At 39.2% G+C, this 14,557-nt stretch overlaps 1 protein-coding gene across 2 annotated transcripts in view; it reads right to left on the bottom strand.

Moving 5' to 3' along the window:
- Window positions 1-14,557, bottom strand: part of lars1b (leucyl-tRNA synthetase 1b) — a 71,103-nt gene that overhangs the window by 37,606 nt on the left and 18,940 nt on the right. For both annotated transcript variants that reach the window (XM_034178055.1, XM_034178056.1), the window contains exons 5-16: window positions 13,639-13,773; window positions 11,590-11,751; window positions 10,087-10,199; window positions 9,719-9,782; window positions 6,236-6,324; window positions 5,858-6,083; window positions 5,569-5,656; window positions 2,587-2,663; window positions 2,279-2,332; window positions 2,018-2,158; window positions 862-939; window positions 647-732 (exon numbers count right to left, since the gene is read on the bottom strand). In XM_034178055.1, coding sequence (XP_034033946.1) covers window positions 647-732; window positions 862-939; window positions 2,018-2,158; window positions 2,279-2,332; window positions 2,587-2,663; window positions 5,569-5,656; window positions 5,858-6,083; window positions 6,236-6,324; window positions 9,719-9,782; window positions 10,087-10,199; window positions 11,590-11,751; window positions 13,639-13,773 — 1,313 coding nt within the window. The remainder of the gene's footprint in view (window positions 1-646; window positions 733-861; window positions 940-2,017; window positions 2,159-2,278; window positions 2,333-2,586; window positions 2,664-5,568; window positions 5,657-5,857; window positions 6,084-6,235; window positions 6,325-9,718; window positions 9,783-10,086; window positions 10,200-11,589; window positions 11,752-13,638; window positions 13,774-14,557) is intronic.

The raw sequence follows: 14,557 nt of genomic DNA on the forward strand, positions 1-14,557 counted from the left end.
TCTGCATCTTGATATGCCACAACTGCCAGCTGGGTGGATTATTTTGGCAAAGGTGAAGTGCTCTGATGGCAGCAAGGTGGCTTAGTGGTTTGCATTGTTGCCTCACAGTAAGAAGAAGGTCCCCATATATCTTCGGCCTTGTGATGCACAGTGTACCGCACCTCTCTCCCATCAACTGCAGAGATAGGCTCCAACCTCCCCACTCTGTGACCCTTGATTGGCAAAAGTGAGTTTAGGAAATGGTTGGATGGATGATGTGTAATAATAAATTTATGACCAACTTTCAGAGAAAAGTGTTTTCAATGCATAGATGATTTTTTTTTTTTTTTTTTTTTTTTTTAGGTAACTCTCTTTGGCTTTTTCCTTTTTTCACTCTGGGTCACCACAGCAGATCCAAGATGGAACTGCATGTTGATTTGGCACAGCTTTTATGCCAGATGCCCTTCCTGACGCAACTCCTCATTACATTGAGAAATGGCAGGTATGGATTTGAACCAGGAACCTTCCATTCTGGAAACAAGCACAGTCACTCCTTGGTGACCTAACTGCCCTCAAAAGTTTTCACTCATGAAAAATGGGAATAAAAAGTGCAGCATTAACTGATTTTTGTCTAACAACAACAAAAACAATAATAAACAGTACTAACCACTGGTCACAGAGAGCCACCACACACTCATCAGCTGATCGAGACATGACCTGTTTTTCTGGCTCCATGTAGATCATGGCCTCCCCCTGTGATAGATTCAATCAAAAGATTAAATCATGAACATCTATCAAAGAACCTATTACAAATCAGAATGAAGAGAGAATGTATGTTGGTTTATAGTCTTCAAAGCAAAAATAAATAAATAAAACTCTTACCCTTTCCACCATCATGTTCTGGATTGGCTTCTTGACATCTTGGACCTTTTGCCCCTTGTAGCCCTCAACCAGCATAACCTGAGACAGAATTGATTCAAAGAAACCTTTTTAAAACTATGTTATTATTAGCCTCAGTCCACTCTTTGTGAAGCTTCCCCAGGTTTTTGAATCGGCTTTGTTTGACAATCTTCTCATTCTCATGTGGTTATTCCTGTTGCTTGTGCATGGACGAGTGTCTTCTGGCCAACTGTCAAGTTTGCAGTCTTCCCCATGATTGTGTGTACTTAATCAGACAGAGATTCATGGTATTTATACTGTATAAATATTGAGTTGCTCAAACTTGAAATTAAATATTCTAATATTCTGAGATTTTTTATTCTATTGTTGGGAGTTGTGGGTCATAATTCTTAATATTTAATTTTTTTTGCAATGCACCAGTAATCCTCTAATTGATCACATTTATTATGTCCATACCATGAGTGGAACAGGAGGGGAGTTTTTATTTTATTTTGCAGGCAAAAGCAGAGCTGCAGCATGTCAAGGTAGCAGTCATGTGTGGGGCTGCCTACATTTCAGTAATATATGTTTTTTCTTATCTCCTCTGACCGTATTTAATTTGTGCATTTTTTTAGTATGGCTGTGAAAAGTACGATATGATGTCAAATGTCAACAGATTATTCCTCATTTGGCTGCATCCTGCGTGCAGCACGGGTGAATGATTCAGACTCCCAGCACATATATGGTTGTGCAGATATTTTGAAGCGGCTGCAGTTTAAACTAAAATTAAAATATAGTGCAGACTGTTTTGTTTTTAAATTGACCAGCGTGGTACAGATAAACAGCAGAGCTATCTGCAGTGGCTGTGGAATTTCTTTTGGTGATTGTTGCACTCAAGTCAATTCATACATGGCTGAAATAAATAGCGTCAGCTTTCGCTCTATCATCGCATCCCTTATAAACACTGTAAAAAAAAAGAAAAGAAAAAAAAAAAGCCCATGTGTTGTTGACGCAACCTCCAACGAAAAATACTTGAGGAAGCAAGTATTTTTGTTTCTGTATTGTGGACTTTGTTTATTTGGTCCTTTGCTAATTTTAGAGGTTCTGCATTCTGCTGACATAGAACTGATTTTCCCCTCACTAAACATGAGTGACTTACCCCTTCATAAAATCCCTTCAGGTAGACCTTCTCTTTGGCCTCAACCAGTTTATCTTTGTCATTCTGGCTCTGGATCTTCAGTTCATCACACACCATTGGAGCAGACAGACTCCCGTACCCAGGGATCTCTATTATGGGAATCTGATGCACACATATCTCCATTTTAAACTACTTATCATATCTGTGTTTTGACCTAGAAATATTATAAAATGTAAAACAATGAAAACCAAACTTCTAAGGGGGGGAGGGGGGTTATCTTACTGGCTCAAAAGGCAACACCATTTTGTCCTCTATTCCATACTTCTCTCTCAAGGCCTGAAAGCAAATAGAGTTGAGAACCACATAAACAAGTGTCAAATGTAGTACAAGTTCAACAACAGATGTCTTTATACAAAAAGAGAAAGGGGGGGGAAAAAAAGGGTGACCCTCATTCCTCAGGAATCAGGAGTTTAATACAACTGATCTTCAACAGACTGAAGGGACCACCCCCACCATCATTTCCATGAAGCTTTACTTTTGGGTGCAATCACTGCTTAAATACTAGGGTGTGAGTAAGACTGTAAACAGACCTGCTTCTTCTTGATGTCTCGTAGAGCAGCGATGTCATCAGGAGCATCAGATGGTACACTGGTAACAACTCCAGTGCCTGACAGAAAAAAACTGCCAAGTCAAAAACCAAATGCATAAGATGTATTTATGTATAAATGTACAGTCAGACCCAAAGACATTATAAATGAGAACTAGAGGCCGCAGTTGCACTGAGATGTGTCCCGGCAAGGAGGCGTGGTTGCCATTTTAATTTCAGGCAACTTAGTGAGAAGGGCCCATAGACGCTCAATTAGTTTCGTCCAGAAACAGGTGGAATATGCCAGAAAGCTGCGCATGTTGGCAATGCCACAAACGGAGGAAGAAGGGAGACAATATTTCCTCCCATAAGTAAGTGGTTTGGGCTATTCTTGTCACTTTGTGACATTTGGTTGATAAACAAGTGTATGTTTCCTGCCATGTCTGTGTCGGCCGATAACGCGGACCATTAACTGTTCACTTATGTCTAGTTGATATTTCCCCTGCTAGACCGATATCTAGTTAAAATACTCGTTAGTGATTAAAAGTTATATTGGATGAGGCGTAGCCGAGTCCAATATAAATATGCCAAAATACAGGTAAATGATGGACAGAAAGGCTAATCTGTGATTGGCTATTGCAATCTGAGTGGAGAACATAAATAAATAAATAAATGTAATGGTTTAAGGAGCCGCACTGCGCTGAACACAGCAGCAGCACAGTTCAACAATGTGTGTGTGTGTGTCAGAGTACCGGTAAGTTTAATACTTTCCTTACATATTTTAATGTAAACTTATTTTACTGGCTCAATATCCAGGTCAGAATGGTATTTTAACATGCATTATGCAAGCATTTTTCTGAATGCGTTCAGTTGCAAATCTGCATTGAAAGTGCATTAACATCTGGGCACTTCGTCAATATTTTGCCCAATCAGGAGGTGTCATGTCACTGTCCATGAAGGGACATTTGCGTTTAGTGGGCAGCATTGGGAGTGTGGACTCTAGTTCTCATTTATAACCTCTTATAACCTCAGTCCTTCATACAAATACAGAATGTATTCAAACACAGAGCAGCTGCACGGAATCTGCCAAGTAGCAGAGAACAGAAGAAAATCTTTCATTATGGAGCTTAGTCAATTACAATTTTAAACATAAGATGTGTTACTGAAACCTCAACAAGACTCACCAGCATTCACACAGCAGGTAAAGAACACTCATCAAGTACCACAGAGCAAAGAAGGAAAAAAAAAAACCCAGTAAAAATTTACAAAATAAATAAATCCTTTTATGTGCTTTGTCAGCTATTTTGAGGTTCAACATTGCCCCAGTCACACAACCAAGAATTGTATATTGTATAAGAGTTTAGGTTTGACATAAGAAGACACATTTCTCAAAGAGACTTGTACTGCCACATTAACACAGCCAACAAGGTTCACACAACTCAACATCAAATTCAAGAACTTTTCAAGGTCCAGCTCCCTCAAATTCAGGTTAGCAACTTTTACAAATATGTAATGAGATCTGCAGAATTAATGGAAGCTCAGGAAGAATGATAGAAGAGAGTTCAGAACTTGTGAATATTTCTCAAGTGTTGTTACAGAGACAGCAGAAGGCCTCTTCCTTTGAACACAGTACACCAAAACAAATTATTGTGTGCCTAAGCAATGGAAGCCAACACCTATTTGAAAGCTGATCAGAGCAACACTTATTTAAAAAAAAAAAAAAAAAAAGACTACGTAACACAAATAAGAAACGAATCCTGACAAATGCAGATTTAATTTATTTAATTGCAGACAGTATGAAGCAAAGCTATGTCATGATTTGTCTGCATCCATTTTAAGGCCTGCAACACATTTCAAATACTATATTTTCCAAAGTAAAAGTCACTTTTTTCTTTTTTTTTTCTTTTTTTTTTTAACTAGTCTGAGAAACCCTGCAATTTACAGTCCGGAGCGACTTGTATAGAGAAAAAAACAAAAAGAATTATAAAAAGAATCACGATTCACAACCATGAGTTTTCTTTACAGTTGTGGTTGTGAAATGTGATTTTTTTTCCCCCCACTTTACACTTGTAATGAGAAACACACCATTAAACTGCCTTTTTGTTTTATAAAACGAAAGAGGTGGAAACTTCCCAATAGGGCTCGATTATTTTCACTGCGCCTCTGAAACAGAGTCAGTTCGCACTTAAAGCGTTCTTTAAACGAACGATCGTCATAGTGTTACTATTTTGAGCTTTTCCTCGTGTCGGCTACAGTTAAAGTACAATTAGCAATTATGCTCACTTCAAGCAAATATAGATGAATACATGTGTTTATCAAACAGGAAAAAGTGTCTAATGACACAAAGAACTGTGCCATAAACACGCACAGGAACAGACATTCATGTCTGTGTGCTGTTACAATGCAAATGAACAGACACTCATGTCTACAGCAGAGTATCAATGTAAACAGTAAACAGATGAATGCACTGTGAGCCAATTTAAAACTGAACTTACCGTAAGTTTGCATTGGACCGCTTGCCCGCTTGTTCTTTTTGTGCACACGTTTTTTATTTTTTATTTTACCATTTATAATCTTTCCTCTTCTCTTAACTCCAACCATAACTTAAGTGCCTCCCTTCCCATAAGTGTCTCCTTTGTATTTTCCAATGCTTAACCACTAGACCGTCACCTCTCACCCACCAAAGCGTTGTATATTGATAAGGATATATCGATAGTGGGAGACACATTCACAAAAATAGGCTACTTCTGTCTTGCACAATGAAATTCAAGCACTCAGTGACACATGTCCCTTTATGTCTATTACAAAAGATTTCAAGGTCCTTGAACTTTTTTATACCCAAATTCACAAACTTTCAATGATTTCAAGAGCTTTTAGGAGTCCCAGGGCAAACAAGCATTTCAGCTAACCAGTTTTGTTTTGAAAATGACCCCCAAACCCAAATCAATCAATCTCTTGAGACAACATTCAACACATCCATTCATACCTTTGTCTTCCTTGATGGTGAGCATCGGCAGAGCATAAATGATATTGTAGGAGGTCAGAGGGGCACTCAGAGCACAGCCAAGGATATCCTACAAACAGAAAGATGAAGGAAGCCTGGTTTGTAGCCATAATTTTTCTAAATATTTAAGATGCAATGAAGAAGAAATAAAGTTTTCCATTTTTCAGATGTCCTAGTCAAGGTACCTCATTAAATCAAATATTGACTTTCTCTTACAAACAAACCATGCATTACTTAGTATTTCACAAAGTATTATAGAGAAATGTTGTACCTGACCAAGTACTTCCATAACTATTGGCACCACTCCATTCTCCTTGGTGAAGCCCTGATAAGACATGTTCCTTGCAGATCTGCTGGTACAGATGAAGATGTCTCCAGAAGTAGTCTCAAAGGCGATATACTTCATGTCCGGCCTTACCCAGCAGTTAGTCTGGCCAAACATAGTCTCTGGTCTTAAAGTGGCAGCCACCAAGTAGATGTTTTTGCCTTTCATGCAACTGAAGAGAATCAAAAAATTAGTGTCTCAAATTAGTGATAAGAAGTTTAACAAGTTCAGCAATACACTTGAATACTTGCACAATTTGTCTAGTATTAGCTTCTTTAACAGCAATGACTGTAAATATAATGTCCAATGTTTGAGTTTGTTTACCTGCTATAAAAGACTTTCGATTTGAATTTTGCTGTGTAAGGTTCGACTATTTTCATCTTGATCAGAGTGTACTCCTGAGGTCCAACTCCCTTTAAAGGGGATGAAAAAAAAAATATTAGCCATGAGAAAAATGTAACTGTACCTTTACATCATAGAATGTAACTGGAAATAAAGCAATTTAAAATTCTACTACAGCTTTATTGAAAGCATCTAAGAAAAACTCTTATTGTTGCATAACATGGTCTTAACTTCAAGCAGATATACAGGATTGTTATAAATAGTAAGTGAAACTATAAATCCAAATTATGCCATGTATTGTAAATGGGATTTAAGTGAGATACATAAGTTTGACAAAAACATAAGATCACAAAGCTGAACAGCACAATTGTTAAAGCAGGACTGGGCAAATGCTAACCTGTAAACACATATTCAATTTTAATTTACACAATCAACAACAGAAGCTGTGTGATTGACTGGCAAAGTGTACACCTGCCTCTCACTTAATGAGCGCTGGGATAGGCTCCAGGGCCTCCATGACCCTTAATCTGAGTATAGAAAACAAATGAAGGAACAAAACATCAACAGAAATTAAGAATATTTCTCAGGTCAGGCAGGATGTGCATTTGCTGTGGACTGCCACATCCAGCACACAAAAGAACAACTGCTTCTGGTTGGCAGCTACTCAGGAGGACAACTGGTCAGTCCCAACTCATCAAAATAAAATAGCCATCTGTCTGCCACGACCAAGGCATTCATGGGTGACCCAGCCACCTGTTCCAGTTTCTGGGGTCCTTGGGACTGAGGCACCTGCACACTGCACCATGTTCAGGTGGTCAAGTGGTTATAGCGGTGGAATTTTGACCAGAAGATCCTCTGTTCAAATCCCTGTCAGACCAGAAAATTACTCAGGGCCCTTGGGCAAAGTCCTTAATCGCCAATGTGTAGTTTTCTACCACTTTTCTGGGTCTGGGTCTCAGTGACAGCAGACCAAGCAGCTTATCACAGATCATTGATGGAGGAATCTCATTTCTGCCACTTAAATCTGCAGCCTTATTCTTTTGGTCATTACCCAACGTTCATGACTATAGGTGAGGACAGGAGTGTACATTGACTGGTAAACAGAGTCTCTCTTTCTGGCTCAGCTCCTTCACCACAACAGTCCGGTACAGTATCCATAAAACATCAGATGCTGCTCCAATCAGTATATCGATCTCAGGCTCCAACTTAGCCCCACTTGTGAACAAGACTCCAAGATACTTCAACTCCTCCAATTGGGGCAGTAACTCTCCCCTGACCCAGAGGGGACAGTCCACCCTTTTCTGACAGAGGGCTGGCTATGGTCTCAAATTTGGAGGTGCAGCAATCCCAGTCACTTCCCACTCTGCCTCAAACCTGCTCAGTGTGCATCGGTGGTCACTTCTTGATGAAGCCAACAGATCCACATAATTTCCAAAAAGTAGCAATCACCTCTGAGGTCCTAGAATGTGCTTCGAAATCCCATCCATGAACATCATGTACATGAACATCACAAACAGAATTGGCAGCAATGACATGACGCAGGTGTGTGTGTTAATGGGTGAATGTGAGCCATCACTGTAAAAGTGCCCGGTCGGCTTCTCAAGTGCAGCAATCGGGACATTCAATGATTCAAGAAAGATCACAGCATTGTCTGTAATATCAAAATCTGTAAATTTTTCCCTCACCAGCCAAGGCAACTAAGTCACTGGCCTCCGCTGTCTGCTGATGTAATATATTTCTCTCAAATGGAACAGCATATTGCTTGCAACAGCAGAATACAATATCCATCAGCCCAATGAATTTCAGCCCCAATACCACAAATCACAGCACCAAAGACGGATACACCTACTTTTTGTTGGTCATTCCAGTGGTCATTGTACTAAGTTCTAACACTTCAGCATCTGCTGAAGTGTTAGAACTCAGTACAATGTCAATGATTGTATCACAAACTATTGATAAGGATAGTACAGGTGCAGTGGTGTGAATGTGGCATGTGTGTCTGCGATGTGATTTGTAGTAAGAATGCTGTAAGAATTAATTGCATGTGATTGTGAATGTGGTAATAAATTAATGGGAACATATTAGACATGGTGAGAATATGCCAGGGACATAATTAGGACAAGTATGCATTTGTCAAGGTCTTGTTCTGAATGTTTTGTGAGCCTTACACGTTTCTGGATCCTTGTTTTAGGTACTAGAATAGCACCATAGAACACTGTACTCTATTAGTGGGCATGTAGCTAAGAAGAATGATCATATTCTTCTGGCAATAATATGGAGACTAATGCAGAGCTACAAGTTTACAGAAGTGCTCAGTTTGTGAACTCTGACCACAGACTTTTTGTAGCTTCCCATATGACTCAGCTGATAGGGGTGCTGGGGGAAAAAATCGATTCACGCCCGAATTGCGATTCTTATTAAGATTCTGAATTGATCCAAAATGTCCAAGAATCGATTTTTTTAAACATTTTATTGCTTACTCGCTGCATGTACTGTTTGTCTGGCAACGGCCTCCGTACTACAGCGTCCCTGCGAGGGGAGGGTCCGACGTGCTTCAAACATTCGTGAGCTGCAGCTTAGCATGGCGTACGAAGAGCTAATTCAGCCAGCACCGTCTTTGCTGAAGGCAAATGTTTGGGTGCATTTTGGATTTTATTATTTGCTGCGTAAGAAGGAGCTTGACATGACTTATGCAGTGTGCAAAATCTGCAAAATGAAAGTCAAATACTTCGGAAACACTTCAAATCACCCGGAGCTAAAAGAAGCGGAGCAGCGGTCTCTGCCAACTATTGACAAGCGCACACTCCATCACTTCGCTAAACTGCCAGCCAACTAAGAACAAGCAAAGCAGATAAGTAAATTTAGATCTTTAGAATCACTTGATTCACCTTGTAAAGCTGCATTTTCTTAAACATAAACATTTTTAAGTAATATAACTATTTCTCAGAGCTCTTTCAATCGAAAATCGATTCTGAATTGAATCATCACCCCAAGAATCAGAATCAAATTGAATCGTGAGTTGTAAGATTCGCATCCCTATCAGGTGAAGCCTCACAGGCATCTGCTTGATGCCCCGAACTTATTCTGGATGAACAGCATGATCGGACTGTTCAGCAGGAGCTTGCATGGAATCTGCATTGGTTAATTGCAAACGTGGACTCAACAAATGACAGAAATGGAGTGTGGGAGTTGTTTCACAATAAGACCCAGTAAGCAGTCAGTGACTGCACAGTTTTCACCAATGTGCACAGGAGGTTGATTCATCTCAGAGGACAATCAGAATATTACCCAGCAGTTGTAGTGTATGGCTTTTGGCAAATCCGGGCTGTATAAGGAGCTCAGCAATCATATTAATACAATGTTTCATTCAATTTGAATTAATGTGTACAATGCAAAGTCAAAAAAAGGACCAAAAAACAAACACTGATATAAGAAGCTGTAACTCATTCAGCCTGTAAAGTGTACCTCTCCCGTCTGCCTGTCATGGTCCATGCATGGCTGCCTGTCCTTAGGGGAGTAGATGGTGTACCTGCAGAGCACAGGTTCATTATGAATTTGATCCAAGTGGAACAGTAAAAAATGTTATAACAATTTTAAAATCTGTATGAGTAGCTTCACTGAAAATAACAGTTTTAAATTTCCTTCCCTTGAATGGAAAATAAATAACTCAATAACAACTATTCACTCTCAGACAACAAACAATCTTGACTGTAGTAAAAATAATCTGCAACACATTCTTGGAAAACAGTGGGAAACAATGGGCAAATTCATACTCCATAGTGTGAATAGAACTTTTCAAGTTATTTTGGCAGAAATATCTTTAAAATTTTCACCTTTTGCCAAACTTGATCTTTTTTCTCTCTTTCAGTATGATAAACTGCCACCTGACAAAGGAGTCGTAGAAGGGATTTGCATCTGTAGTAATGAAGGACCGCCTCCAGTCCACCTGCAACAACAGGACATTCAAATTTAGGTACATACAATTAGACAATTATTTCTTGGGAACTCTAGTGTAGCCCTCCATAGACATCACATTTAAAAAAAATGCACACATTATTTAGAGTTCTCTATTTTACTCATCAGTTGTCACCTATTTTAGGCTCAAAACTAGGGTTGGATATCAAGAACCGGTTCTTTTCGGGTATTGTTAAATGATTCGATCCACTGATATCAATAGTCTTTTTGCTTAAGGATTCCCTTATCGGTCCTTCAGAGCAGACGTTGTTTTTGATGGTGTTTATCGGGAAAATAATCATTTCTCTACATTGATTGCAATCAAATCAATGTAATGCAATCAATCAATTGTAATCAACTGCTTCTGCAGCACGACTCCACGTTGAAGTTTGAACCAATGAAGCAGTGCTTCAAATGGCTGCTTCCTTGGTTCGTTGCTTCGCCACTCTTCAGAAGAGCCAAGTCTGCTTCTTAACCCCTCTCAAAGCGATTAAAATATGTCGATCGTGAGTCACTTTTGTGCGGATTAAAGTCACTAACTGGGACTCTTGTCTTGTTGCAGTAAAGAAAGAGAATCGCCCTCCATTCCATTAGCACAGCTCCAAACGCTGCACCGCTCTCTACCGAGTCATGTTAGAGTCCAGTCGTCAGAATTAATAACTTCAAAGCAAATCGGCTCTTTAAATAAAATGACACCTCTTTCCAAATGTTGTAATAGAGACAATAAACTACAATCGACTAAAACGTTTTTCCTCCCAAAATGAGACGTCCTGCGTTCTTTATGAATTACATTGATGCTGACGTGCAGCACAGCCAGCTGCAAGAGCTCAGCTCAGATGTATGGAAAGACATTCATGCCAATAGTGTTTGAAAGCAAATGCTTTTGACAAAAATTACAGATTTTGTTTATTTCTATTTATGTCCAGAGATCAAGGATCCACCATGTAGAGATTATTATGTCCAGAGTTTAAGGATCCAGTAACCATTTTCATATTTATTTACTTTAAGACTCAATAAAATATTGTTTACAAAGAAAACCTGTAAAACCTATTTTGAGTACACAGAAAATTCACAAGAGGTATCGATAATAGAATAGATAAGGAATCGGAACGATAATGGTATCAATAAAATCTTATCAATACCAATTACCCATCCCTACTCAAAACATTCCGAAAAAGCTTAGAAAAATCATTTTCATTCTTTTAAACAAGATAATATGTACATTTAATTATTAAAAGTATTAAAATATATTTTCATTTGTCATATTTAAATACATAAAGCAGGTAGAGATAATGTAGAGAAAATTATTTTCTGCAACAACTGTACGAAAGTTACCTTGATGGAATAAGGAGTTTAGAAAATTGAAGGCTGGATGAAGTTACCTTGACTCCCATTTTTTTGAGGTCTTTGACAGCCAGTGGAGGGAAGAACTCCAGCCAGTGCTCAGAACTGGCAAACTCAACAATTTCCTGGTCACAAAGGCCCAAAGACCTCATAATATCCCACTGGAAATTAGAGACTCCAGATTTGGCCACTGCTTTACTCTGCAAGAAGAAAGAGGACAGCTGAAAATGCTACAATTCCAAAAACTGTAGGAAGAAACAAATCTGAAGGCTATATATTTTTGATGAGCACACTATTTTATGTAATTTTTCAGACACATTTTGCCTACATACAGCCAAAGGCTTTTAGATTGAAGCTTGAATGAATTTGAACCCTTTTCCCACTTACACAGAGAGCCATCTGTCATGACAGCAGTCTTGGAATATCAATTCTGGCAGCAACAGCAAAAGGTATTGCTGCCGGGAAAAAGGGGGACTATTACACAATTGTAATAGTCCAGTCTTTTAACCCTCATCAGTACATGTCATAAAACTTACTAATCTATACACTTGGCGTTTGTGCACACCCCACCAGAATGTCTTTTTTTTTTGGTCATTCTCACTGATAACCATAATATAACTACACAGAGCCACATTGCAACTATTTCAAAGAAAACATCCATCCATCCATCCATTTTCTTCCGCTTTATCCGGAGTCAGGTCGCGGGGGCAGCAGCTCAAGCAAAGCCGCCCAGACCTCCAGACCCACACACACCTCCCCCAGCTCCTCCGGGGGAACCCCGAGGCGTTCCCAAGCCAGCTGCAAGACGTAGTCCCTCCAGCATGTCCTGGGTCTTCCCCGGGGCCTCCTCCCGATGGGACGTGCCCGGAGCACCTCTCCAGCAAGGCGTCCAGGGAGCATCCAGAAAAGATGCCCAAGCCACCTCAGCTGGTTCCTTTTGACGTGGAGGAGCAGCTGCTCGACTCCGAGCTCCTCACCGTATCTCTAAGGGAGCGCCCAGCCACCCTGTGGAAGAAACTCATCTTGGCAGCTTGTACTCGCGATCTCGTTCTTTCGGTCATGAGTCAAATCTCATGACCATAGGTGAGGGTTGGAACGTAGATCGATCGGTAAATTGAGAGCTTTGCCCCCCTGCTCAGCTCTCTCTTCACCACGACAGTCTGATACAGCGGCCGCATCACTGCAGATGCTGCACCGATCCGTCTGTCGATCTCACACTCCATCCGTCCCTCGCTCATGAACAAGACCCCAAAATACTTAAACTCCTCCACTTGAGGCAAGGACACTCCGGAGGCAATTGGACCTCATAAGAAAAATTACGGAACCGACAGTATTTAATCAAATATGATCAAAAGAAGTGTTACTGAAGATAACTATACAGGTGGCAATTACACATCATCTTTAGAAAGCCCTCCACCACAAAATTGTATAACTGGTGATGCAGAGAAAGGTTTCACTACACAGTTTCTCTAAACACGGCCACAGTTCACTGGCTGTCTCATGCTTTACGTCACTTCTCTCCTTCCTGCATGGTGACTCAGGTTTTCTCCATACAGATTTATCAAATGGTTGTATTATTTTTTTAATGATGTAAACAAAGTCCAAGACATATTCAGTGACTTGGAATGTCATCCTTGAAAGAAAGCTGACTGTAAAAGTAATGATTTGTATTGTCACAAATACAAATCATTATTTATTTACTTAGTTTGATCACTTACTTATGGTCTCTGAAAGTGGAGCGATTATGATAAACAGCTACAATTTATTAATAGTTAATGTGATTTTTTGTGTGAATACAGTATGAATACAGTTCTTACTGCATATTGTTTACCTACAATGGATATTTCTAAAATTATGTACAGATTTTTAGTCACATTTTCAACTGCACTAATTCAAAAACTTAAAACCATGGCATCTGAACCTAACAAAGAAAAATCAGAAGAACATAAGCTCGCTCTCTCTCTCCTGCCACCTGACAAAGGAGTTGTAGAAGGGATTCGCACGTGCGCACACACACACACACACAACTTAAATTTGAAACTTTTCTCTCTTGTACTTGTAAGACCGATCTGGCGCTTATCACTGACCTTCTTGCCCTTTGCTTTGTCCTTTATAATAATTTCATCAGAGGATTTCTCCTTCTCTTCTTCCTCCTCCTCTTCAGGGAATTGTGGCGGGTTTCCATAAAGCTCCATCTCTCTCTTCAACTTGTCTGCACAGGCCTGATAAATACGTATATGTCAAATGTATTAAAACCACAAAGGGGTATTATTTGAGAGAGTTAAACATGAGGACTTGGTAGTGGACCTGAACTAATAAATGTTGATACAATATCAGAAGTGTAACATTTTAGTGCTGAAATACAGAAATTGTTTTGCTTGCCTTTAATAAATGGGACTGTTAAAAGTAGGGATGCACCGATACCACTTTTTTCCCCAGACTGTGTACAAGTACGAGTATATACATTTGAGTACTCATCGATACAAAGTACCGATATGAATATTTAATAATACCATTACAGTTTTATGATGACTTTGAAAATGTGTTTTTTTTTCCCCCCATCAGTTGTTCCTCACTTTTTGATTGTAACTGCTATCAATATTATTAGCTTTGTTTTTGTCTACAAACATTTCACTTAAATCATTTAATATCACTTTTTGACAACAACAAATTGTCCTTTAACATTAGTTATGTGTTTCTTAATAACATGACACTGCCAGACATCTCACTTAAATGTAACCTGTGGACTTCAGCACTACAAAATATACAACACCAGGAACAGAACTGAAGTTCTTCATAACTAACCATTTATGTCAGTGAAGACTAAAAGCCTTTTCAGAAAATGTGAGGGCAGATTCTTTTTGATGAAATGAAGCTTCTCTGCATTATGAGCTGTGAGACTGTTTCTGTTTTTATCTAGCTATAATGTGTGACACTGAGATAAACAGCCTTTTAATCTGCACACTACTTTTTTAAACTTTTAATTAAATATGTACAGGTAACATA

The sequence above is a fragment of the Thalassophryne amazonica genome, chromosome 9 (assembly GCF_902500255.1).
Source record: "Thalassophryne amazonica chromosome 9, fThaAma1.1, whole genome shotgun sequence".
Taxonomy (NCBI): domain Eukaryota; kingdom Metazoa; phylum Chordata; class Actinopteri; order Batrachoidiformes; family Batrachoididae; genus Thalassophryne; species Thalassophryne amazonica.